Source organism: Gymnoscopelus braueri (genome assembly GCF_963280865.1).
Source record: "Gymnoscopelus braueri genome assembly, chromosome: 13".
NCBI classification, from domain to species: domain Eukaryota; kingdom Metazoa; phylum Chordata; class Actinopteri; order Myctophiformes; family Myctophidae; genus Gymnoscopelus; species Gymnoscopelus braueri.
Genome location: NC_137615.1, coordinates 27,109,052 through 27,134,314, shown reverse-complemented (window position 1 = coordinate 27,134,314; position 25,263 = coordinate 27,109,052). Strand labels below are relative to the sequence as shown.

The 25,263-nt window shown below is 40.7% G+C and overlaps 2 protein-coding genes across 4 annotated transcripts; one reads left to right on the top strand and one right to left on the bottom strand.

Moving 5' to 3' along the window:
- Positions 1-81: 81 nt before the first annotated feature.
- xpnpep3 (X-prolyl aminopeptidase 3, mitochondrial) lies at positions 82-13,509 on the bottom strand. The gene is made up of 11 exons (XM_080446573.1): positions 13,215-13,509; positions 12,709-12,831; positions 12,041-12,228; positions 10,378-10,597; positions 9,889-10,073; positions 6,604-6,666; positions 6,179-6,292; positions 5,737-5,822; positions 5,304-5,481; positions 1,744-1,864; positions 82-1,326 (listed from the first exon to the last, which is right to left on the bottom strand). Exons 1-11 carry the CDS (start codon positions 13,282-13,284, stop codon positions 1,160-1,162), a joined length of 1,515 nt encoding a protein of 504 aa, XP_080302699.1. The 5' UTR covers positions 13,285-13,509; the 3' UTR covers positions 82-1,159.
- Positions 13,510-14,070: 561 nt separating this feature from the next.
- On the top strand, positions 14,071-22,759 carry st13 (ST13 Hsp70 interacting protein). Of its 3 annotated transcripts, none has more exons than XM_080446909.1 (14): positions 14,071-14,196; positions 15,025-15,168; positions 16,225-16,276; positions 16,443-16,527; positions 17,258-17,331; positions 17,529-17,595; positions 17,876-17,960; positions 18,557-18,667; positions 19,025-19,127; positions 20,390-20,506; positions 21,004-21,070; positions 21,265-21,306; positions 21,370-21,440; positions 21,786-22,759. In XM_080446909.1, exons 2-14 carry the CDS (start codon positions 15,059-15,061, stop codon positions 21,924-21,926), a joined length of 1,125 nt encoding a protein of 374 aa, XP_080303035.1. In that variant the 5' UTR covers positions 14,071-14,196; positions 15,025-15,058; the 3' UTR covers positions 21,927-22,759. The 3 variants fall into 3 exon arrangements, with proteins under 3 accessions (XP_080303035.1, XP_080303034.1, XP_080303033.1); XM_080446908.1 differs by having other exon boundaries at positions 21,265-21,327; XM_080446907.1 differs by having other exon boundaries at positions 21,265-21,440.
- The last annotated feature ends 2,504 nt before the right edge of the window (positions 22,760-25,263 follow it).

Here is a 25,263-nt window from a genome sequence, read left to right as displayed (position 1 = left end):
CACATCAGGTTGTTCATGTGAACAGAAATAATTTACAAGCAACAGAAATCTTCCAGGGATGCTATCCTGTGACTTGCAATAAACGTACAAGAGAGCCGTTGGGAGTTTATTGAGTCAAGCAACACATTTTGACATCTATAAAATGTCCTTTTGTTGCCTCCACGTAACACACAGGAGAAACTCAACCTTACATTCCCTCTCTAAATAAGACTTAACACATACAGGCGTGGACACACACATACTCACCAAAACCTTGCCAAGGTACACTTTCAAGTTTCAACTATTTCAGTGCATGGGTAGCCAGCTTATGGTTCTCCAGCCCAAGTTTATCAGGCTGATTATTTTAGACACAATACTCTATGTCCCTTCTTGTAAAAAACTAGGTCATGAAAATGTCAGCCTCCAAGATGGACATAATTAGGTAATTCCATCCCATCATACAGTATTTTAGTTTTTAAGATGAGACAGCAAAATACAAGAGATGGAGAATGCATTTGCAGGTGTATGCATCATTGTAGATGTAAGATAATGTGAGTAGTAAACATATACAACAAGTAGGCATATGCCATGATGGTGGCCACAGTTCAGGAGGCAAACTCTTTAATGCACCTGGTACATTAGCCTATTTCCAAATCACCTCAAACTTGACTACATCTGGTCTCAACCCACCCTGCCTATGCACCAGTTATTTTGAATCAGTTGCTAATAATAATTAAAAAAATAATATATATATATATATATATATATATATATATATATGTGTGTGTGAGATTTAGGGGAAGATGCACACCGCAATAATTGTTTGTTTGTATTTCTGAATATTGTTGGTGACAGTTGCACAGGATGAGATGTGGTAGCCTGCAAAACACAAAACTGTAGAGACAGCATTCATGGTTTTCTTTGCTAATTCTTTTATCAAAGAACAGCATGTGGCAAGAAAACATCTGGAAAAAATGGTTTCACTCCAGTTAAAAAATTCAATCTTTAGGATTGCAGAATTTCACCTCCATGGTGTGAAAATAAAATCTTGCAGTGTGCATCTATCAAACTTTAGGCTTAGGGACCCTGACCGTGCCATAGTTATGTGGATAGGTGAATCACAAAGCACACTGCCTGGCTTTGGTGCCGAAACTTCAACAGTTGTGCCTGTCTGCCTGCCCTATCTCTGGGCACAGGCCCGTTCCACATCAGCGATGGTCTTTGGTGTCTCAGAGGATAAAATCAGGGGTCCTCCGTTGTCTTGGATCACAACGTCATCTTCTATTCTGACCCCCATGCCACGGAACCGTCTAGGGGCCTGGTCATCGTCTAGACAGATATACAGCCCTGAGGGAAGAGAGGAGGATATTGAAGAGTTTGAAATGTGTAGCTCTGACATCTCTTCATGTTCGAGAGAAAGTCATGACCAAAGTAATATTGCTGTACACCACTAGTACAAACTTCGTATGTTGCTGAAACATATTTAGCGACTCATAAAGCTACTATCGTACATCTGCAATAGAACTGATACACCAAGAACATAATGATTAAGACAATCTATTGGTTCTTATTTCAACCGTTTCATCAGAAACTGCAAAAAAAAAGGTGTCTTATAAATGGACTTAATTGGAATTTGAATTGTTGAAACTTATCAGTGACTTTCCATTAGACTTTCCAATTCCTGAATCGTAAGACACACAAAAAAACAACAACATTCTGCTAGTATTGTAGTATTTTCAAGAGTGTATTCGAGTTTCTCTGTACCAGGTTCTATAGTGATGGCCATCCCGGGCTGCAGCGGCTGTGAACGAGACAATTCTGGAGTATCATGGACGTCCATACCCAAGTAGTGACCAACATGGTGGGGGCAGTACCTCTTCGCAGCCTGAGAGGAGTGAAAACCAAACATCATGTTAATGGGGCTGTAACACATGAAAAGAGCTTGGTGTGGATTAAGAACACAAAAGCCGCAAATACATTGACTTTTTTGGCTGCGACAACAGCTGGTATAAGCCACTCTGTTGTTCCAAAAACTTTCAAGCACAACACCCATGCTCTGTTAACTTTTACAGTTCAATCCCTGAAGAAGACCTTTCCATGTCGAAATGTTGGTATCCAAAAAATATCCTGCATCGTGGCTATGAGTGTGCAGCCTTTTCTTCACTCAAGACATCTTTACCAAGGTCAGCAGAACCTCAATACTGGTATATGCGCCCTTCTCCTGTTTGTTTGCCAACTTTTACAGTTGGCCATAAAAGTGTTGTTGAACAGACTCATATTTGCATCTTTCATTGGTCTCTGAATTTAATAGATAATTATTAAGGAAAGGTGGACCTACTCACATTACAAAAGACAAAGTCAAAGAGAAAGTCACATTTTAAGTGATGGTGGAAGTGAAAAGGGAAAGGTATGAAGTCAGTAGACTACTTAATCAAGGATATGAAAACCTATTGTACAATATGTGTGTAGAACCGTTTAAATGCACCATAAGGACCATAATGAAATCCAGCACTGCCACAAATGTTAGTGCTTGATTCAATGTGGTAATTCAATGTGGTAGAAAAGCTTAGTTATAACTAATAACTCTGTTAAGAAGGGTAGTTTTGTATCCTTAACAGAGATAAAGTGAGACATCTACATCAAAAAAGGATCACAACTGCAGGCAGGAACAGCAGAAGTACAATGTCAAATAGCAGCCTAGAGCTGACAGTTGAGTTTTTATAAGGTAACTGGGCCAGGCATAACATTCTGATGATCAAGTTTATAAAAATGCATTGAAAGTATTGGAAAGTCTTTAGTGCCTGTAAGATTGATGCAACCTATCTGAAGGTCATCTATTACAATATGTCAAAATATATTATGAAAATCACAGCTCACAGCACACCTCCATTGATGTCCAAATATTGGTTATAATTTGCAACATAATTATAATATTTTTAGATTTTTATCTAGAACAATTTTTTTTCTTACCCAAACAAAACCTCATAACACATATGGTGTATACTTTGCCTGGAGCTTTTGAAAAATCCCAAATGGCAGTGGAATTGTTATAGATGTACATGAATATGTACATGTAAACTTACTGTATACAGACAATTTCACATCTGGTGCACTCCTTTGATGGTATTTATGAAGCACTCCGGTGTATGAATAATGGCCTAGGAAAAACCTTTCCTTTCTGGTATAGATAACTATAGCCACCGTTGCTTTAGGATTGTGAGCATAACAAATTCAACATTCATTAGTATAATTATATATTCTATTGACAGTTGAGAAAGACAAAAAAAATGTCAAAGTCAACACAGCTTCAATTTTGGTTCACCATCAATGAAAAATGCATAGTAGGTATGAGTGAGCGTGCGTGCGTGCGTGTGTGCGTGCGTGTCTGTGTATGTACTGTACACACGGTGGTGGGGTCCTCGCTTCGCCCCACTTATCTCCACATGTATCTAGTGTGAGAGAAGGTCAGTGGGCCATGGCAAATGAATATATAACTTAGTCCTATTCTAAGCTGGCTAATAATTATGGGCCTAGATTTAAACCCAGGACTCCCACATGGAAAGATCACGCATCAATACTAGCCCTAAGTGACAGCCTACATGATAAAGAAACAGAAAGAGGGCGTCCCAGGTCTTATGTAACTTGTGTCTTGAAAATGTAGGGAATTTGGAATCCATTCATTCTTGTTGATACCAGTTCATTATTCTTTGTCTTCATGAAGAATTAGCATGTCAGTCTGCTATGCGTTTTGAACAAACGCCTCCCTAACCGCTACAAATCACTCTTTGTTCCATTACCGTACAGTTTCACTTCCAAACTTTTCCAGAGAGAGTGAGTTCAGATTTTTTTCCTTTCTTTTAAAGGAAACCCCAAGTTGAATAAATGTACATTAAGCTTTGGTTTGGCATGCTCATTTTATTTCCCTGAAGTAAACCGCTGCAGGAAAGGAGTGCCTCTATTATAGGTAGTTACGCTGGTAAATTGTGTATTATGAAGGGTGTAATTAGGTCACTATTTCATCGTTTAAATTGGCCAGAGAAGCTTATGGCCATTTCCTGACCACAAACCATCAGCAAGGGTAAAAATAAACACTTAATATAACAAAGATTTCTCAATTGTATGCCAGGCTCAAGGAATGATAGTGTGATAACACTAAATATAGTTTGTTGTCTGTATATTATACTGTATATGATTACTTTTTATTTGTTGTACTTCACGCAACTGCTGGGGAAGACAGATAATATTTTAGGTAAACCGTATGAAAACAGTAACCCAGGTAAGGAAGGTGACATGCCCTAGACTATTTCAGTTTTGGATGGCGATAAAATATGATCTCAGCCATATACTGTGAGCTCCATTTTAATCTCTTGGTAAAGGAAATGCATTGTAAATATGTACTTTTGGTAGATAAAGATGTAATAATGAGTAACTGTAAATGTTCACCTGGCAAACAGTATACTATAAAAGCATTATTAACATTTTAAGAGCTTCGATTCACAACATTTGACCACACTCCTTTATGGCACACAAACACCTGACTTTATTTGCCAGGCAAATGAAAGATTGCAGTACAATACTGCTCCATAAACATGAGGAGAACCTTATTATGTGGTCTGAGTGTTTACATCCCACTTTTGAGACTTGATCAAATACTTGTTGAGTTTAATAAATGTGCACCTCGAGTAGTGCAAGGTTAAATTCAAATGGGTCAGTAGGGACCTGTGTAAGGCAGGGAGTAGGGAAGATGAGGAATTTGCACTGGGCCAAGGTACCTTAGAAATATTCCATAATTGTCCTTCATAATGTCTCATAACACTAAATTTGGCAACACAAATTCAAGAGCTTCTGCCTGGTTTTCTATTTAAAAGATCCTGACCTGTAATGCATAATAATGCTCTATCATTTGATATTCATTCTTCTAAATTCAAATGTGTATTTACACAGCAGACTGTAGGCTCAACCAGGTAATGCTTTGAGCGCATACCTGCATACCTTTCCTGTCACTAGTCACTGTTCTACCCCAGCTAGAACTAGATGGGGTCTAATAATGCAGTGGCTTCCATGTAGAACTTGGACATCATGTAACCAGTCTATGATATCAGTCAGTACTATGAGTATGTTTGAAAAAGTTAAATATTAAAAAAATAAGTATAACACACATGAGAAAAATATTCAGGCATCTACTACAGCGTTCACAGCATGCAAGAAAAGTGGCGCCGATTTGTCCAGTGGTTTGCGATATTAGCTGTGGACAGACAGACAGACAGACACATAGACACTCTGCCCCTACAGCGCCACATGATAAAAGCGTATATGTCTTGTACCTTCAGGATGTCAGCATCGCTGTCAATTGGCCAACCGAGCTGTTTGAGTTGTCGCCCCAGCAGGGCCAGCATGGTGCTGTAGATGTGATCCAGGCTGACTCCAGGGGAACAAAGAGACAGACAGGACTGCTGGACCTCCAGAACAGCCTCATACAGCTCTGCTTGTGCCGGACTGAACCTGGGAAGAAAGTGAATTCAATGTGGTCCTTACTCAGGTTCAAATACAATTCGTCTGATTTGTCAGCAGTTATGTATTTAGATAAGGTGCTTGGCTTATCCTTTTGCTTTACTTTTCAGTGTTCTGCTAAAGTGGGTCCAAATGAGCTACATATTACTGAGCACCGGTACCGTACAGGGGGATATACAGATGCTATACTATGCTTGGTTGTCGATTTCATCACTGGAGGTGTTATTGGTCACTGTTTCTACTTACCTTCCATTCACTGGCCATGTACGTGTGATATCACTGACATAACCAAAGTATTCACAACCACCATCAAGCAAAACCATCTCACCGTCCTGAGGAGAGAGAACGGATACAAATCTTGTATTTATTGATATGGTTAATCTGTTAATCTGTTCTTCATTGATAATAATAATACTAATAAACATACCAAGCACTTTGCATGAAGTGAAGAACTTTGCATGAGACCAAATAAAATAAAATCAGCAACCAAATAAAAACATGGATTTTTATTAACATCTGATTAAATATGGTGTTTTTTTGTGTGTGGAAAATCCAGTATTTCTGAGCACAAACAAAAACAATACAAATAATAGCCTTATAAACACAGTATAGGATCTGTGTTTTTAAAATCTGAAATGTGTGAAATGAATTAAATCAATTAAAAACAATTCACCATGGGTCTCTTTACCTTGACAATCTGGTTGTTGTTTATATAGTGCAGCGTGTTTGCTCGGTTTCCTCCTGCAACCACAGGGGGATAGGCCAGGAAGTTGGCGCCATGGACACGATTCTCAAAATCAAACTGAGAGAAAGTTCCCATAATTCCCATGAAATTCCTTCTAGTTGACAATACGTTGTGTCTGTGTGGTCAGGCTAGTGTCCAATTCAAATATTCTTCTATTCGCTTCCATGTGCTGAAGAGGCATATTGAGAATAGGGCACTATACAGAAACAATTACTGTGAAATCATGTTTTTTGCCAATACCGGCATACTAATTAAGAACAATTCAGTTCAACATTGTCATGTCTAAAGAATCAATGGACAAAACCTTTGGTCACAGATAGATAGCGGATATAGAAATCATAAGATGCAATGCTGTGAAATACTTTTACCTTAGCATAGAGCAGAGCTTCATCGATGTCCCCTTGACAAAAAGCCATAGTCTTCCTGAATGCCTGCAGGAAAAGAATTGGAAAGGGTTTCCAAATGCCAAGTCAGCTTGATTGATCAAGTTTGATTCAGTGTAATATTATCAACACACACTTTCTTAACTTGCAAACTTCCAAATGCAAAAACATTGTAATTCTAATATTATATCTTTGATACTGTATACATTAGTGATTAGTCCAACTTAAGTCAAAAGTGACCCAAACATGATAAACATGTGTGAAAAGGGTCTGGGTCTGCTACCGTACTGTTTAGATTTTAAGCTCTAGTTTTAACAGCATCTGTATGGCTATAAGTCTGTCTGTGTGTGTTCATGTGTGTCTGTTTTTCCAGAGTTAATCTCACCAATCAGTGCCAAATGTGTTGTACACACTGCCAGTAGGCCAGGAAAGTAAATCCCTGAATATCTTGCAAATATTAATAGATAATAATAATAGATTTTCTTTTCCTTTACTTTTTAGAATTTACTTTTTTTAATATTGGAAGTCAATAGAAGTCAGAGTGCTGATATCATAGTACTGACATCATAGATGACTGACATCATAGACTGGCCACACTTCCTGGTTACTGCATAACCGGCCAGTCACCTTTTATCAAACTGAAAAAAATCTTACTCCATTTGGGAGGTTATGGAAGTCAAATGAAACCATTTGATCTACAGTCATGAAATTCTTTACACATATGACTCTCCTCATGAGGAGCAAATGTGCCTAAAAGGACAAATAAGCTACGTCTACGTTTTCTGATGTGCTCGTCTACACCCTCCCTAATGAACCAACCAGTAGGGGTCAGCAGCGACAAGGGACTACAGTACAAGGGGAAGAGGGAATTGGCATAATGTTCAAATTGGGCGAAAAATGGGGGAATAGTCAAAGAGCCAATTAATATTTTAGAGGGCATGGCTTTTCACAAAAAGCAATAACTCAATAGCTTTCACATAACACCACAAAACTTTGTATGCTCATCAGCAGAGGCTGATCCTCCTTTAGCCCACTTCCAAACGGCAACTACCGCTGTGGAATTTGCGCTCAGTGCCACAACACCACTAAAACCAGTGTGTTTTATCATCCTTTAACTGGGAAGAAATTCCCTTTAAGATACAGGAACATGATACGCTGTTCTGCAGCCTACTCATGTAGTGTACCTCATACTCTGCCCCTGCAGCGTTGCCTACTGTATGTAGGTAAGGCCAGCAGGAAACTCAAACAATGCACTTGGTGAGGGTAAGAGTATTCGTATAGGGATTACCCCATAGCTGTGGATTTTAATAATATGAAACATGACATTTCCTCCCTCCGGTTTTGTGGCATGGAGAAGGTCTCACAACCACCTAGAGATGGAGACAGACCAACTTATTTTTGAACAGATGGGAACCTTACTGGATTTTTACACACTTGGCCTTATGAGGGCCTGAATGATGAACTACTTCTCAATGTTATTATTTTAATGAGCCCTTGTCCTCTGGTGCTGTATTGTAATGTAACTGGTGTATTCTATTCTATTTTTACTATTCCCTGCTACTAGTTTTTACTATGTTTTGACTCAATAGTTGTTGTTTTTTGTCTGTTTCAGAGTTGCACACAAAAGCTGTGACAGAACACTGTCAATAATAATGTGACTCACAAGCTTGCAACTGTGTGGGCAGATCTCTGAAAAGTTGGTGTTGAAAACTCAGCTTTGAAAGAAATACAGTAAGTCTGTCTGCAATAGTGTAAATGTGCACCCACCAAAGTTTCAAAATAAAGATTCACCAAATTTGAAACTCTGAACATGTGTTGGAGAAACACTGCATTAAGAGTTCTGTACTAGTGAAGGAAATCTCAAATACAAAAGTAATGCTTGCAGAGATATGAAATGTTTTTTCAGCCTATCAAAACTTTATGCAAGCCGTAAAAAATAAAAGTAATCTTGCGAAACCTTTTTTATTTCATTTCACATGATTTACGCCAGAACATCCCCTTCGCCTGAAATGCCTGCACTTTACTGGTATATTTAATTTTGGCATCCTGCACTGAGAACATATGAGAACCGATTTCAAATTTTTGTGCTGTCAATATCACATCACCCTTCCTAGTCAGAATACCTGCATTATTATCCCGTCACGTGAGTGTGAACGCAAAGCGTCACTTTATAGGTAGCATAATGACGGTACTTACATAAGAGACAAGAGTTCTAAGAACAAACTATTGATGGCTATAAGAAAAAGCTTCATAAAAATAATGTTGATGTAAGAGAGGCACTGGAAAAAGCTCTTGAATTCTGGCGGACAACGAGAAATGTGTGTGAGGCAGTTGAGGTTGGGTCGAGAGTAAGGTCAAGAGAGCATCTGATGAGTGAGCGACGTGTCTCCGTTTCCTCGGTGAGAGAGCATGTTAAGAGAGGGAGAGAGAGAGAGAGAGAGTGTGTGGCACAGCGAGGGCAAGGCTCCAATCGTGGAAAATCTGTTCAATTAACAAAATGGTCTCTGGAAAAGGTGAAATATAAATTTGCAGGGAGATGGAGTGTCCATCTACAATGCGATTAAAGGTAGCATAACTCCTTTTGAGAGAGAGAGACCATAGTAGAGTTTAATTAGCCTCTAGTAGTAGAGTTAAATTATCCATCTGCCAGCCCGGAGATGGATATGTATTGATTCTGTTAGTCCCAAATACATATTTTGTCATCCCCAAAGGCCTAGTCTTGAGTGCTTATAGACAAGTCTTGCAGACGTCTTGAAGAACTGTACCCGTTAATTTAATCTGAAGTAGGAACGTTACATGACGGTAACTTAATCATTACAGAGGGCATGTGGGAACGACTCTCCCACCGCCTATGCCAGCAATCTATGTCATTTATTTACCCAGCAATGTACCGGTATTCCAGTAGAAACACAGTTTACTTGTTTATGGCTGACATCATAAATAGTGCATTTATATAGGGCTTTTATCCAAAGCGCTTCACATAGTTTGTGCATTACATTCACCCATTCACCCACACATTCATACACCGATGGCGGAGGAAACCATGCAAGGCACCAACCTGCTCATCGGGAGCAACCCCGGGATCGAACTGGGAACCTCACGGTTTCCATCCGGCCGCTCTACTGGCCACTCTACCCCTGAGCCACTGCCACCCCCATCCTCATGCACATCATGCACAAGCAGTTGCGATGAGCTTGTTTAGAAATGGCATATACTGTATGAGAAAACAGAGATTGAAACAAAGGGCCTTTGCCTGATTTAAATACCCACCTGTGCTGTGATGCGACCAGCCTCTTGCATGAGGGCCACCTCAGCTGAGCTCTTAAGGGCCCTGAGGGAGTGCGTAAGAGGCCTAAGAGCACGTGGCATGGGTCCTGCCTCCAGCAGAGGACGGACGTGAGTCTGGTGCAGATGAGGGTGGGATGGCTGCGAATTGTCATACCACACTGTAGTGCCTGGCAGAGAGAGAGTGAAGAAGAAAAGAGAAGAGTTTTGTCCATAATTTGGGCAGTCGCTTCCAGCTGGAGCTCCGATAGTCTCTCCTTTCTTCAGTGACTATGCTCAGTAAAGAAGAAAGTGCTTATGGTGGGTTAACTATGGGACTATAGAACATCCCTCTGAAGCATGACAAAATGCTTGAAACCTTTTTAACACTCTACTCCACCAAGATCTCACCTCTGTTGGTGAGAAACAACAGAAGTATTGACAAAAACAGCTAAAGGAAGCCAGAGCTGTAAATTGTTTAACAGCGCCACTAACCTTTGAGGCTCTTGAGCACCAACCCCAGCTCTCCAATATTGTGAACCCGCTCTATACCACTCAAAGCAACTGCTCCGTCCTTCCCAGATCTGGGCCCATCCCATAGCTCCCTCGCTGGGTCTCTGCGGGGCACAAACAGGATAGCCTGGTCTGGTCGCCCATTTCCATGCAGAACCAAGGCACTGTCGGGCTCTAGAATGCCACTGAGGTAGAGGAAATCCTGAAAGAGAGATATTGTTCAACAGAATGTCCTTGGAAAAAGGTTTTACATAAATGCACACCCAGTGTGTAGAGGCCTTAAGTCAGTGACTGCACTGCAGTGAATAATTATTCATTAAATACAGTACATTACATTTCTCCTCACATATGAAGCATGATTTTTCACATTCCCTACCGTTGCTTGAGGAGAAGGGAGGCTAGGGAAAATCAGTAGGGTTCATCCTGGAATTAGATTATGAGATACCTTGTGTAAAAGGTTGACATTTTGGCCTGAGGTTGGCACAAGGGATAGGCACCCCATTCGGATGCTATCAATGCATTGAATGGGACATTATCACGTTTTATCAGACCATTGAATGGGCAAAATATTTATTAGACCATTCATTGGGTGTTATCAGGACATACTGACCTACCGACGGAGATGACTTATATAAGTTAAGTTTCGGTTTCGGACCATGACGGAGGCGCGCAGTCTCAAGCGAACTGGAGCCACACGAAGCACCACCGTGCGAGCTAAAGCGAGCGAGTTGCCGTGCTGAATGTTGTGACGTTCGCTTGAGCCTACTCAGCGCCGTCCGAGTTATATACCGATAGGCACAGAATCGTAAATCATGTTGTGGGGACTGCTCTGCCTCCCGTAGGTCAGTATCTCCTGATTACGCCCAATGAATGCTCTGATAAATCGCGGGTAGGTCAGAATCTCGCCTACTTCGCCCATTCAATGGTGGTCTGATAAATCGCCGGTAGGTCAGTATGTCGCCTACTCGCCCATTCAAATGGTCTGATAAAACGTGATAATATCCCATTCAATGCATTGATAGCATTCGAAGCCTGACCTATCCCAGCAGGTTTCATGGCAATCTGCCCAATAAATGTTTTAATAACTTGTGTGCAACTGGACGGTTTGGCCTAAAGATGGCACAAGAGAAAAGGCCATTGGATCACCAAAATCGGTAGGGTTTATCACTCCTGAGCACATTACGTTTCATGGCAATCTGGCCATTCGATTTTGAGGTCAAATGGAATCTAAGCCTAATCAAAGCGATGTAAATGGAGCAGGTTTCAGACTATTAACCACTGAAACCCTATATACCTTTTTGACCCTGGGGGACTTCTTTCCCTCTAGACCAAATCTATAGGTCGGCAATTTTTGGCCTTCGCAGTTGTAGATCGTCACATTATGAAGCACTGTGAGCTGATAGGTTTGCTATTTTCGTTGAATGTTCACACCAGAATAGGGACGCTAGACTTCATGTGGTTCCCTTCTCTAATTCATGTTTGGGAACCTAGCCGCCACTTTTTGCCATATATACATATGTGAAGAAAAAAAAGTTTCAGATTCAGATGCAACACAAAGCCAACAAAAAACAAGTAAATTAAGTAATGACCGAATGGAAAAAGAGGAAGGAGAAAAAAGAAATGCAACTTCAAATCAAATACACACCTGGTTCTGGTGGAAGGGGTAGGGGATGTCATTAGTCATGTAACGGGTTGGGTGTGATAGAACAACGACCACATGAGAACCAGAGGCAACAGAGGGTCCTAGCCGGTCGGCCTGGGCTTCGATGAGGGAGGCCAGCCTGTGTCTGCGGAGTTCATACTCTGTCTGGGTCAAGCCTGGAGTTACCTCACCTGAGGAACAGAGTGCGGGGCAGATATGTAAACACTTGTAATATTGTGTCTGCATCAATTGTGTGAATCAAAAAAATAAGGAATGGTACTGACAATGTCTCTCATTCTCTGTCTATTATATGCTGACTCCTTTGCACAGTCGATTGGGACAATGCTGCGACTGTGACATTGTTGCTATTAATTAAATAAGCATATGCACATAACCTGCACAATTATGTATATGCACATTACCCTCACACTTCTGGAACTGGTGCATATTGATAAGCTAATGTACCATCTAGGACAAGATCTTATATCTTGTAGTGCACTGAAGATTTACCAAACCACAATGCCTGGCCAGGATGCACTGAGCATCTGACTAGCAAGTAAAGGGGGACCCCGGTCAATTAAATATATAAAGTGGTTAAGGAATGAGCCAATAAGATTGAAAGCTGGTAACGTACTGTACACTGCAGCCAATTGCATAGTAAATATACTCACCATATTTTATGAGGTGAGGGTGTGTGAATGGGCTTGGCTGTCCCAGGTAACGAGGGGGAACGGTCTTCGGTTGTAGACCTCCAGGTTTCACAGAAATCTTCCTGCATGGGCTCCACACATATCCTATAGAGAGTAGACCATCAAACAGCAGATTCTAATATGAGGCGTCCAGCTTCAAGAGTTCACATTCCTACTTATGTCACCTACTGTATATAATTCACTAATGATGCTGCAGAACTGTCACACACTTGCACCATACATGAATGATTTTGCAGATCAAGAAAACAACTAATAGACCTGTAATGACTTGTTACAATGGACATGCCAGGCATAGACCTCTCATTTTGAAGGTTTTATTTAACGTTTCATTTACGGAATAGAAGGTGAAAGTAAAAAAAAAAAAAAACAATACCTCGGTGACACTCGCGTCTCTCACTAGTATCTGCATAAGATAACAGGGCAACGTTCAGAACAAATGTGACAATCCTTTAAATATCACATCTTACCTCGACTCCAATTAGAGCGTGACAGGACCTTGACAGCCGATCTGACGAGAAGGTTGGGTGAGGACAACATTGTGTAGGCGAGACCGATCAGTCAAAGCCCATGATGTGTGCTTTATGCAACGGAAAATGGATCATATGGATATGATGATCACAGCAGGAGGCAGACTCAGTTCAAACGACATAGTATTGTGCTGAACCGGCGACAATCAATCTGTTGTGTACCTGTCAAATAGCCATGGAGAGTGCCAATGGAAACACGAACTGTTATATCACCATGTCATGCACACTTGCTTGCTGTCTGTAAGGTGACAATATGGGCCTTCCCTTTAAGGCCCTCGTTCTGATTGGCGGAGACGGAGCTGTATCCGTGCTCTGATTGGATCAAACAGAGAATGACCCGTTTTCCCTGCGACGTGTTCACAATGAGACAGGACCAGCGTTGCCATGTCCTCTTATTATAAGCGACTTTGGGATTATTTTCCTGTAATGTTGCTTGTAAATGTTGGTAAGTTGCGGGTTGCGGTTTTTGGGGCTTTTTTATAAAGTGTAGGCATAGTTGCTTTGGGCTTGTTTCCTAATGTTGTTTAAACCAGTGGTTCTCAAACATTTTCATGTCAAGGACCCCCAAATTAATATGTATTTGTGCCAGGGACCCCCCATACAAGATTATGTTGTTAAAGTGTTTCAAAAATATTCACATTTCTTTTCATTTAAAAAAAAAATAGCAGATCTACAAGCTCGCAGCGCGTCACATCGCTTCTTTTGAGCTTGTTTTCATAGACCTGGTTGCTTACTTATCTCCCCAAATCTGGCAACACTGGTCAGGACCCCCATGTTTTGATCATTTTGTCCGAGTAAACGCCTAACAGAAAATATCAAAGCGACGCCTCCATCATTGAAGTGTTGTCTGCGTTGTGGGCAATTGATTCTGCTGCAGTTTCCTTCTCGTCGACCACTCGAGAAGATTTAACTCTCCCTACAGGTGGGTAGCCATTGGATCGCGGTGGTTTGTGGAAATCACGTCGAAATGTGTATAAAACCTGATGTTCGTGACGCGTTAATCATGAATGATGGTGTTTGCATGGTGCGTGGATGGACATGCAAACAGCGCGTGAGCGTCTTGTTGCAGATTCATTATTCCAGAAGCTTCTGGTATGAAATCGCCGATCACGCCGGAAGACGTTAATCAAATCTACCGCGTGTATTTGTAAATGATTATTTCAAGTGGCTAAATTGCGGTTGTTTTACTCCCGCTTCCTAGTCCAGTGGTTCTCAACCTTTTCAGGCCGTGACCCCCCAAAATTATCATTATCAAGCACTTGGGTTGAGGCATTTACATGTTTGACACGGTTCCACAGATAAATATTGTGAAAATAGCCGATATATCATCTATTTTCAAATATTTTGCTTCTTTCTTATATTATTTGACAATGTGGCCAAATAGGCCAATGTTTGGCCAGTTTTATAGTTTAGTTTATTACTTTTGATGCAGTAATGGTTTTCATTTATTTCTTTTTTTCTGGTGTTAAAAAGGTCTTAAGTCCTTAAATTGACACTTTACTGTCATTTGGGGGACCCCCAAAATCATGTGAGGACCCCAATGGGGGTCCCGACCCACAGGTTGAGAATCACTGTCCAGGCCACCTTCGAAACCCCTTTTTGTATTTGGGACGACATACCGTCATTCCAAATAACAACATTTTGCTACCCTTTTCCTCTGAAATGGGAGTCGTAAAATAATCTACACGCTAACGTTACGTTGAGCAGCTAACATGTTTAATTGTCTCACTCTGTTGTGTTTCATGAGCAGCTCCAAGTGTTCCGGACGGACCAGAGGAGTCAACATGGACCCACGGAAAGTGACCGAGTTGAAGGCCTTCGTCGTGCTGTGTGATTCCAATCCTGCTGTATTGCACCTGCCCGAGTTGGGATTCGTCAGGATTTGGTTGGAGGGGTGTGTATGGCACGGCCTGGTCTGCTTAGAACACATGTTAACAAGTCACATGATTACAACAAGGGATTTAGATGACCGTTGACTGTTCAGTTTTGTCAGTAATGGTGAAACAGTATCAATGGTAACTTACAGGACTCCAGAGTGCACCCATTTGGTGTGCACATGCACCCACAATCTGTCCAGTGCAACTAAAACGTTTCATTGGTCGCACCAGTGCACCTTACATTTAGCAGGTCTGTGTGTGCAGTGCTACTAGTGGATGTGTGGGTGCACCTAAATTAAGCTGGTGCGGCTATTCACCTGTTTCCTAGGCTGTGTGTTTTCCACTTCCTGTCGATTTGATCCAATGAAATCCAATGAAACTGGTCAGATGACCAATGATATCCAATGAAATCGACAGGAAGTGGAAAACACACAGCCTAGGAAACGGGTGAATATGAAAAGGTTTTGGGCACCAGTGCAACCAACTAAAAGTTAGTTCGGAGCCCTGACTCATGCAGTAGTGGTGCTGTATACATTATTACTAATCTGCAGTTTTGGTACTGTATGAATAATAACTCACATTGGGCAGTCAGTACTGCAGTGACGCACCGTTGAAACAGTTACTCTTCTACAGACAGACGTGTTTGGGCTAGTATAGAATGTATGTGAACAAAAGTAAGTGGGATTCTTCTTTAGCTTAGTAGTGTGCACAAGCAGTTTGGTGGTGGTCAGTTTCCAATCTCAACGGTTTGTGAGATTAGCTACAGAAAAATTGCATGTGGTATTGTAGTTGCAGGGGGAGTATAACACAAATCTAGAACAATGACTACATAACTATGATATAGCACTAATGATATAAAATAAAAATCCAGGAAACCTTTGGTCTTCAGTATGGAACCAGCATGCTTGTAGCTTCTGGACAATATGACTATCAAATCTACATTTTGCTGATGAGCTATCAGAATTATTAATTCAACTATGTAAGTGTCACAGGTTTTGGACTCTGAACTATTATGGAGATCACGTATACTTATATTGGCTCAATTAATTCCTTTTTTATATCATTTGGTGCAGAATGGGTGCCAAAATTCCGCGAGCACCTATGAAGACTGGCGGTTCATGCAAGGTAAAAAAATAATAATCCTCAGCACTGTATAGAAATATTGTGCATACTATTTTATGAGTCTGTTGCATACCTCTAAGAATGAGTTTAAAAAAACATTGTTTTGAGTTTACAGACAAATCTCACTCTATTACAAACAATTGACAACTACACTGTTTGATGTTTTCAGGGTGGATGCCCATGTGGTCCTTCTCCCACCTTTACTCGAGCTTCTGAGCATCCTGTTCCCTCTGAGAGTGATGAGAGTGATATAGGTTTGTCCATCCCACATACAGCATAGCATTAAGTAGGGTTTGGGACAAATGGTTTCTGAGACCTAATTCAAGATCCACATAGATCCATAAAGTCATTATTGGCCTCTAGTTAGAGGGCGGTAAAGTGGCACATTGTCTATATCTGTCAAGTGCAGTGTTTTGTCCGAGTTCACGCAGGCACTGAGGAAATCTCCTGTCAGCGCTGTTTCCCAAGTATTGAGAAATGTAGCCATAGAGGTGACATTCCTGATGTGGGTGTGTCACTGTCAGCAATATTCCGCTGACAATGTGCAAGTTCGATTAATGAAAGGCATTTCTGACCTGCAAATGTGAATATTCGACCAAAGTGTCATTGTGCTTTAACTAGGTCTTTTGTTTTGTTGAGTAGGCAACCCAAAATGGTAGTGATAGCAGCGTGAGATCAGACTATATAAATCAAATTAAACAAATTTTCTTGCGGACTGGCATGGCGGATCACCAGCGACTGGTCCGCAGACCATTCAACCCCTGAGATAGGGCCCACAGCCTGAAGATAAAATGGTGACATAAAAGCCAGTGCTCACACACTGCAGTGTAACGGTATTGTCCTCAAACTAGAGGCATTTGACCTTGCCTGCAAATCCTCTTGAAACCACTAATTTAGATTGTAAAGCAGTGTTTATTAATCACAGGAGGTTGTATTCTCATAGGCATGTGTGATTATGGAAGGTTAAACTGTTTTCTTCTGCAGAGATTGACGATGAGGGGGTGATTGAACCAGATACAGATGAACCACAGGAGATGGGAGACTTTGAAAATCTGGAGGTGAAATATGTGTTTTACATTTTGATATTAATTATCGGTTAAAAATATAGCAATGTGATTTTTAACCCATATCACTAAGCATAAATAACACCCAATTTAATAGAAAACATTTCCATGTTTACCAAAGATCCCAATATTGTTGTGCTTCGGCTTTCAAATTCTCAGGTCAGACTTGCCTGAACTTCTGTCTCTTTCAGGTAACAGAGGAGATGATGGACCAGGCCGATGAGAAGAAGATGGAGGCCATTAACGCTTTAGGAGAGGGTGGGTTGAGAATTCCAATACAAGTGAATGGCATTGCTATTAATGCAGATTTTTTGTCCATGGTTGTTCCAGATTCTCATAACTTCCCGGTCGGGTATAAATCTTGTGTCTCCATATTTTAACACGGCGCAATGCGTTGTGTTGTGAACTTGTAGATCGGCTATTTTCACAATTTCAAATGTTATTTATTTTAATAATAATAATAATAATAAGGAACTTTTTTGACGTACTGTATGAGGTTTTCATCCGACGATAAGCTGTTTCATCTGTTGTCAATTAGGTGAGCTTCAGAAAGCCCTGGACCTCTTCACTGATGCTATCAAGCTGAACCCTTCTCTAGCCATTCTCTATGCCAAGAGGGCAAGGTGAGTTCCCCAAAGATCTAAATGTGGTGTTCAGCACTGCCTAGGGCTGGGTGATATGACTTCAAATCAATATCATGATTATTTCAAACCTTTACCTTCTACCATTACGAACATTGTTAAAAAAAAATCTAAAATTTTGCACGCCACATTGAACAAGGAAGTACTGTATAATGCAGTAGTTAATCAGACTAATCGATTTAGTCTATTATTAAAAAAAATGTATACAACCGCATATCCGAACGTCTCGGTGGCGGGCACCACACTCCCTCGAGACATGCCTATATATGGGCATATCGGATTTGTTCATGGTTATGTCTGAGTCATAGTGCCTATGGGTCCATGTGTTTTTTTTTAACCAGTTAATTATCTTGCATGAGTATATTTAACTTGAGACTCGAGAAAGCAAAACCCTGGCCTGCAGCACACAATAGAGATGTATATCTAATGTTTTTTCCGTAAAATATTCAGTCTAAGATTAGTAAGTTACACAGTCCGTATGTTTTCTTCTGTGGTTGGCAACAGTACCTTTTTGTTACATTATCTGTCAAGGTTAGCACTGTGTGGTGAATGTAACAGATTTGTTGTCTTTATATCAGTGTCTACATCCGGATGGAGAAACCTAATGCAGCCAAGAGGGACTGCGACAGAGCAATCGACATTAACCCAGACTCTGCACAGCCTTACAAATGGCGGGGGAAAGCTCACAAGTATGTTTTTATACAAGCTCTCTTATTTATCAAAATGAATATCTTACTGTAGGAAAAGTACACCCTCATAGCTCAAATACAAAAATATTTATGTGTAAATGGGTTAGGGTTAGCCACGGGTAAACCCAGATGAAGACAATGCTGTCAAAATATCGTTTTTAACGTTTAAATAAATATATATTTTTGCATCGGCGCTATGAGTGTGGCTGCTCTTTCTCTCTTACTGGTACTCCTTTGTCAGCCAGCACCTCTTCAGGCCAGGTGTGCGTTTTCACCCAGCTTCCAAAATGAAGATCTTCAGGAAAGATCAATGTAGCGACGTAGCGTGTGTAAAGTGTGTGTCTTTGTGAACCTCAGGCTCCTCGGTAACTGGGAGGAGGCAGCCAAGGACTTGGGTACAGCATGTAAGCTGGACTATGATGATGACGCCAGCGCTTTGTTGAAGGAAGTCCAACCTAAGGTACAGAACCTGATATGATACACTATGGATCTCACTGTAAGTTCTCGCCGAAGCATCAATGTAAAGCACAGATACTTTGGTTTTGAACAAAGTCAAATTTGATTTCTGATGTCCTTAAAGTCATCATTGACAAAATGCTCACAAATGAAACGGTGTCTCAAGATGCACATAAGAATGAAAAAGACATCTAACATAATGAGACATCCTTGCTTTGGTGCCGTCATTTTAAAGTGACATCAGTTAAATATGACGTGTGGCACAACTGCATCATCTATCCATTGTTCATATTATATTTATTCTGTCAGAGGAGCATAAAAGTGTTTGAGACAACGTATAGGCCTATATTTAGTAATTCAATCATAATGTGGGGCAAATGTACACGAGGCGATACACACATTTTACAATACAGGGCTGACGATATCGATATATTATTTCAATTATCATCAACATTGGCCGTTATCTTCAGTTTAAATGTATTTATTTATTTATTCATAAAGCACTTTTAAATAACAAAGGTACAAAGTGCTTTACACACAAAAATTATAAAAAATATACAAGGTTAAGGGAAAGTAATTTAAGTTCTCACTAGCTGTAAATCACATTGTTATATCTATAATACCTGAGAGGGTTGCTTGTAAAGATTTTTTCTTTTTTTAAGAATGGATGTAAGCCTATTTGACAGTGCAGTTATTGCCTTGATGTATATAACATTAACGAGTGTCAGCTGGACACAGACACAACAAACACACCTCCGCTCTGCAGTGCTCTAAACTGAAAGTGACAGGAGTGCATACCACACACCATAGAGTACACACACCCATATATTGGCATAATCTGTCCAGACAGAAAGACAGCTTGAATCTGTGCCTATCGGTACATAACTCGAACGGCACTGAGTAGGCTCAAGCGAACGTCGCAACATTCGGGACGGCAACTCGCTCGCTTTAGCTCGCTCGGTGGTCCCTCACGTGGCTCCAGTTTGCTTGAGACTGCGCGCCTCCGTCATGGTCCAAAACCGAAACTGAACTTTTTAAGTCATCTCCGTCGGTAGGTCAGTATGTCAGTATGTCTTGATAACACCCAATGCCCCTACTTCGCCCATTCAATGCTTTTAAAACATGATAATCTCCCATTCACTGCATTGATAGCATCCGAATGGGGTGGACTCTCAGGCATGATGGGTTTTCCTGTATGACGAGGCTCAGTTCAAGCCCCGGCTACTGTATGTGTCAAGGTGTCCATGTCACCCTCCTGTCCTCTAGGCTAACAAAATCATCGAGCACAGACGCAAGTACGATCGCAAGAGGGAGGAGAAGGATATCAAGGACAAGAAGGAGAGGATAAAGAAAGCCAGGGAAGAACATGAGAAAGCACAGAAGGTGAGATTTTACTGCGATCGTGCATGCAGAGATGGAGCTGCTCTGTCACAAATAAACTCAGTAGTATTGGGGGGCTTTCAGGAAGGAACTGCTTGGTTTGGAAGATGTATAGCAAAATATACTGTATAAGGTGAGGGCTTTGAATATTTTATGCTTACATTTACCTGTGATGTCTGACTCTGTTCCAGGGTGTTCGGGCAAAAAGTCCCCGGAGTGTCCGAGCACCTACTCTATATACAGTATGCAGTTCCGGACTGGACCATGAGATAGATTGGCAGGGAGGGTTATTGTAAATTGAAGCTGTTAAAGATATTTATGTTGCAGTGTTCTTGTTGAAAAACAACATTTACATAAGCTGAATACCACCATGCCACCCATATTTCTGGGGGCCAGCGCCAGCATACCCCTCCCCATTCCCCATCTTCCATACTGGGTCTAGCAGGTGCTACATGAATATTAAAACTGATATAAAAACTAATAATAATTGCCGTTAACAGGAAGAAGAGGCTAGACAAGCTGCTGGTGGAGGAGCTGGTGGAGCTGGCGGGTTCCCAGGGTTCCCAGGTATAAAGAAAAATGTTGGCTTTTTTCACCATCTAGTTGAATATAGGACATTTTGTCACCATCTTAATCTGGTACCCAATGAAATCACAGACCAATTATTGCCTGTGCTCCCCATGACAATTAACATAAACCCTGTGCTTCACTATTTTAACATAAACCATTAGTCCTTTTTTAACCTAACTCTGGTTCTATAGGTGGTGCTGGCTTCCCAGGTGGCATGCCTGGTGGCATGCCTGGTATGCCTGGTGGCATGCCAGGTATGCCTGGTGGCATGCCTGGTATGCCTGGTGGCATGCCAGGTGGCATGCCCTTTGGCATGCCTGGAATTGGGGATCTCCTGAAGGACCCTGAAATCGTTAATGCCATAAAGGTGTGTTACACTTTCAAGTTCCTCCTCTGCCTTGCACCAATTTTCATCTGTACATTTTTACACATCCCAACCATTTAGCTACCCAGTTCCTGATCCATAAAAATAATCAAAACAAAATAAAAGTGTCATATTGATTAACATATTTATTTACTTTTTTGTTTATAACTATTCCTTATGTTTACCTTTTTAGATCTACTCTGTTTTTATGTCTATAATATTCCTGTTTTTACTTTCATTGTGGAATTATGGCAAAGCATGTCATACCCATTTGTAATATGCGCTACACAAAGTTTTCATTGTTGCCTTTTATAAGTGATCTCATTTCTCTTGCGTGTTAAACTCCAGGACCCAGAGGTGAATGCTGCTTTCCAGGATATGGCCCGGAACCCAGCCAACATTGCCAAGTACCAGGGCAACCCCAAGATCATGGCCCTCATCGCCAAGCTGGAGAGTGCCAGGTTTGGAGGAGCCCCGCCACAACCCTAGAGTGGACGAAGAGTAGGAGGAGGAAGAAAGGGTATAGGGGAATGGATAAATGCGGGGAGAAGAAGGATGCAGAGGAAAGGATTTATGTGGAGAGAAGAGTACTGAGTTCAAGTCTTAAGTTCAGAGTAAAAGATAATTGTGGGAAGAGGGGTGGTGCAAGAGGTTAATGGATGTTTGTTTAGTGATGCTATTTGGCAAGCCACATTGCTTCTTAACAGTTATTCCACTGTGTATGGGTGAAATGGGGAGAGGGTGGATGGCTTAATGGCATGCATAATATAATAATGGAGCTAAAGAAAGGCATGCAGTAAGCTTTTATACTACTCAAGGGAGGAAAGGTGGGGCAGCAGCAACGTTTAAATGATCTTAATTGGGGTTCAGCTTGTTAGCACTTAGCAAAAAGTCTAATTCACCCAGTGATTCAACACGGGTACAACCCCCCTCCCCCACCCCCCTTTTGCTCATCACACTGATCCCTCACCTGGGTCTTTGTTTAACTACAGGTTGATTATACTGTATATGTGACCTGAATTTGCTAACAGAGAACACTTGTGTTAAGCCACAAGCTCAAACATTTTACAGCCATTTCTAAACTGGCAATATGTCATCCATCTTTCTCTATCTGGAACAGAGAATTTACTATGTACAGTGGCTAGCACTTGTTTTTTCCTTTGGCTGATTTAGTTTTTTGTATTTTTTCCCCCGTTTTTCCTCTCACCTTCGCTGTAAGATAACATGTTCCTTTGTCTATCTTCCAATTGCAAAAAATGTTACTGTTCTTTTGAAAAATGACAATTCACATCAATAAATCAATAAATAAAAACGGTTTTGAATTCCTTCACATTTCTCAGATCGACACTAAACTTAGTTGATTTAGTAGTTAGGGCATATGACTATCATTTAACAAAGGTTTGTAGGCCATTGCCTTCAATTTGACTGCATTATATTTATTTATTTCTACAACAAACCAGGTCCAAATTTCAATTCGTTTTTTATATTTTACTGTAATACAGTCCATGCCGGTTCTGACTACATACAGTCGCACATTTCACTGTTAATTGCACAGAAATGTAGTTTTTGATTCAGAACTTCAGAAGAACCTTCTAATTCATAAAACAAACACAAATGGTATTGTAAAAATTATTTTTGGCAATTTTATGCTTCATTTCAGAGGTCTGTATAGAGAGGAAACCGAGGGCAGAGAGGTGATGATACAAGATGGGTTTGTTTCCTACCCCATGACCTTTGACAGAGACAGCTTTGTGACACTGGGTAAAACCATAGACTGTAAAAAAAATAGGGTGAAACACTATGCTCAAATACCTTGGTAATCTCCAGTTTTCATGGTACAACGTACAGATTCAAGGCACCCAGTCTACAAAGCACATAGTACAATACAAAACATCAGTGAACCTCCTCCATGTTTGACTGTTGACAGTGTTTTCTTTGAAGGCTTTGTTTTAACTTTACTCTAAATACAGTTTATGCAATTTACCATAAATCTCTAATTTGATCTGATTAGTCCACAGGGCATTCTCTCACAAGGATTTTGGCTTTTGCCCCCTCACCCGGTTACCATCTTCTGTCTGACCTCAAGACAACTATCTGCTTTTCTACTTCATAAAAGGTGCCAATAGTATTCTTGAGGCCATTTTTGACTTGTGTGGAATAAGCTAGTATTCAGTTTTTCTTTTGTTTTGTTCCTCTGCAAACCAAAGAAATGCATATGTATGTGGATACCAAAAGATGTTTTAATTTCATGCTGAAAGAAATGGTGTGTTGTTGGCCATTCTGGTTTAAGTCCACATTCCAAGATCCAACTTTTTTCTCACTGCCCCCAACAGACTGGCATGCAGTGCAGACATAGAGTAGCTCAGTGATATCAGAAATGCCCCCCTTTTTCTTTTTGTTTACTGATTAAAAAAATCCCCCAAAAGATTTTCAAACACTAAGAGAATATTACATATTTTTTTTAAATCTAAGAAATTCCATGTAAAAGAAACTTAAGAAGTAGTGAAAATCCACTCTACGAGCTCAAAACGCATTGTGATGCAATGCATTGTGAGCTTGTATGCGTTTTGAGCTTGTAGATTGGCTATTTTCACTAGTTTGGGTCCTGGGGAGACATCAATGATCTCTTTGAGGTCTAGTCTCGAGCCAAAAGGTTTGGTAATCACTGCAGTAGATGCCTCTTTTATACACACATTTAACTTCCATTCAAAGTTGGAACAATTCTGGCAGCCTGGCATGGCCAGACTAATATCTACGCAGTGATATCAGTCTGGCCATGCCAGGCTACCAGGCAGAATCTCTGTGTGGAACCTGCATTTCCAAGGGGCAAATTCAAAACATGCCTCTGGTGATAAACCCGTCCCATATTTGCATACTGGGCCCTGATTGGTCCCTCACAACTTCGGAGGGAGAGAAATCAAATCTCTATTTTGCAATAGCAAAATGTTTGCTAGTGAGGCTACAATTCTGGTGCAAGCAAAGTCTGAAAAATTGCTCAACACAGACCAGCAGGTTAGCACAACATTCCTCAGGCTCTCAATTTAGTCTCAAAATAGTTTGAGTTAAACTGTTAAATCATATATATTAACAACTTTAATATCCTGTGAAATCCCGACTGGAATGACCACATAGGCCTGCTGCTAAGCCTCTGTGGGTTATTTATTATCCTTTAGTATGGGCCATATACGAGTAATCTGTCGCTTGCACTTAACCACTTAAACCCCAGCATCAGTATTGTGGGGAAAGCTTTCGCTGAAAATAGCAGATCGAGATCGACAAGCTCACAACGCGACTTTGAGGTTTTCAATCTGTGTTGTGGGGAAAGCTTTCCCCACAACACAGATTACACAATAACAGAAAATACACAAGTATTGAGCCCTGAGGGACTCCGGTTACCCATATGGGTTTTAAGTGGTTAAAGGTAGGGTAAGTGATTTGCTTTGGTTAAAATAAGTGTTAAATAGCTCTATATTCTGATAGTACTCATTGCTATAGAGTGTTTGTTCAGTATTAGGAGTCTCCTTGTCTCTCCACCTCTTTATTAAACAGAAAATGCATTTTCGTTTCAGTTTCATTTCCAATTTTATCCAACCAGGACCGAGAACTCAATCAGGATACAGATTAAACAAGTGATGACACTAAGAAATGAGCAGACAAAATTGGAACTGGAACACTATACAAATTAAACTTAAAAATTGGTACTTTCTCCTGATTGGCTGAGATTTTGACACCTTCCGAAAAATGTATTTTCTGTTTATTAATGAGCTGGAGAGACAGGGAGACATCTGTTACTGAAAAAACACTCTATAGCAATGATTACTATCAG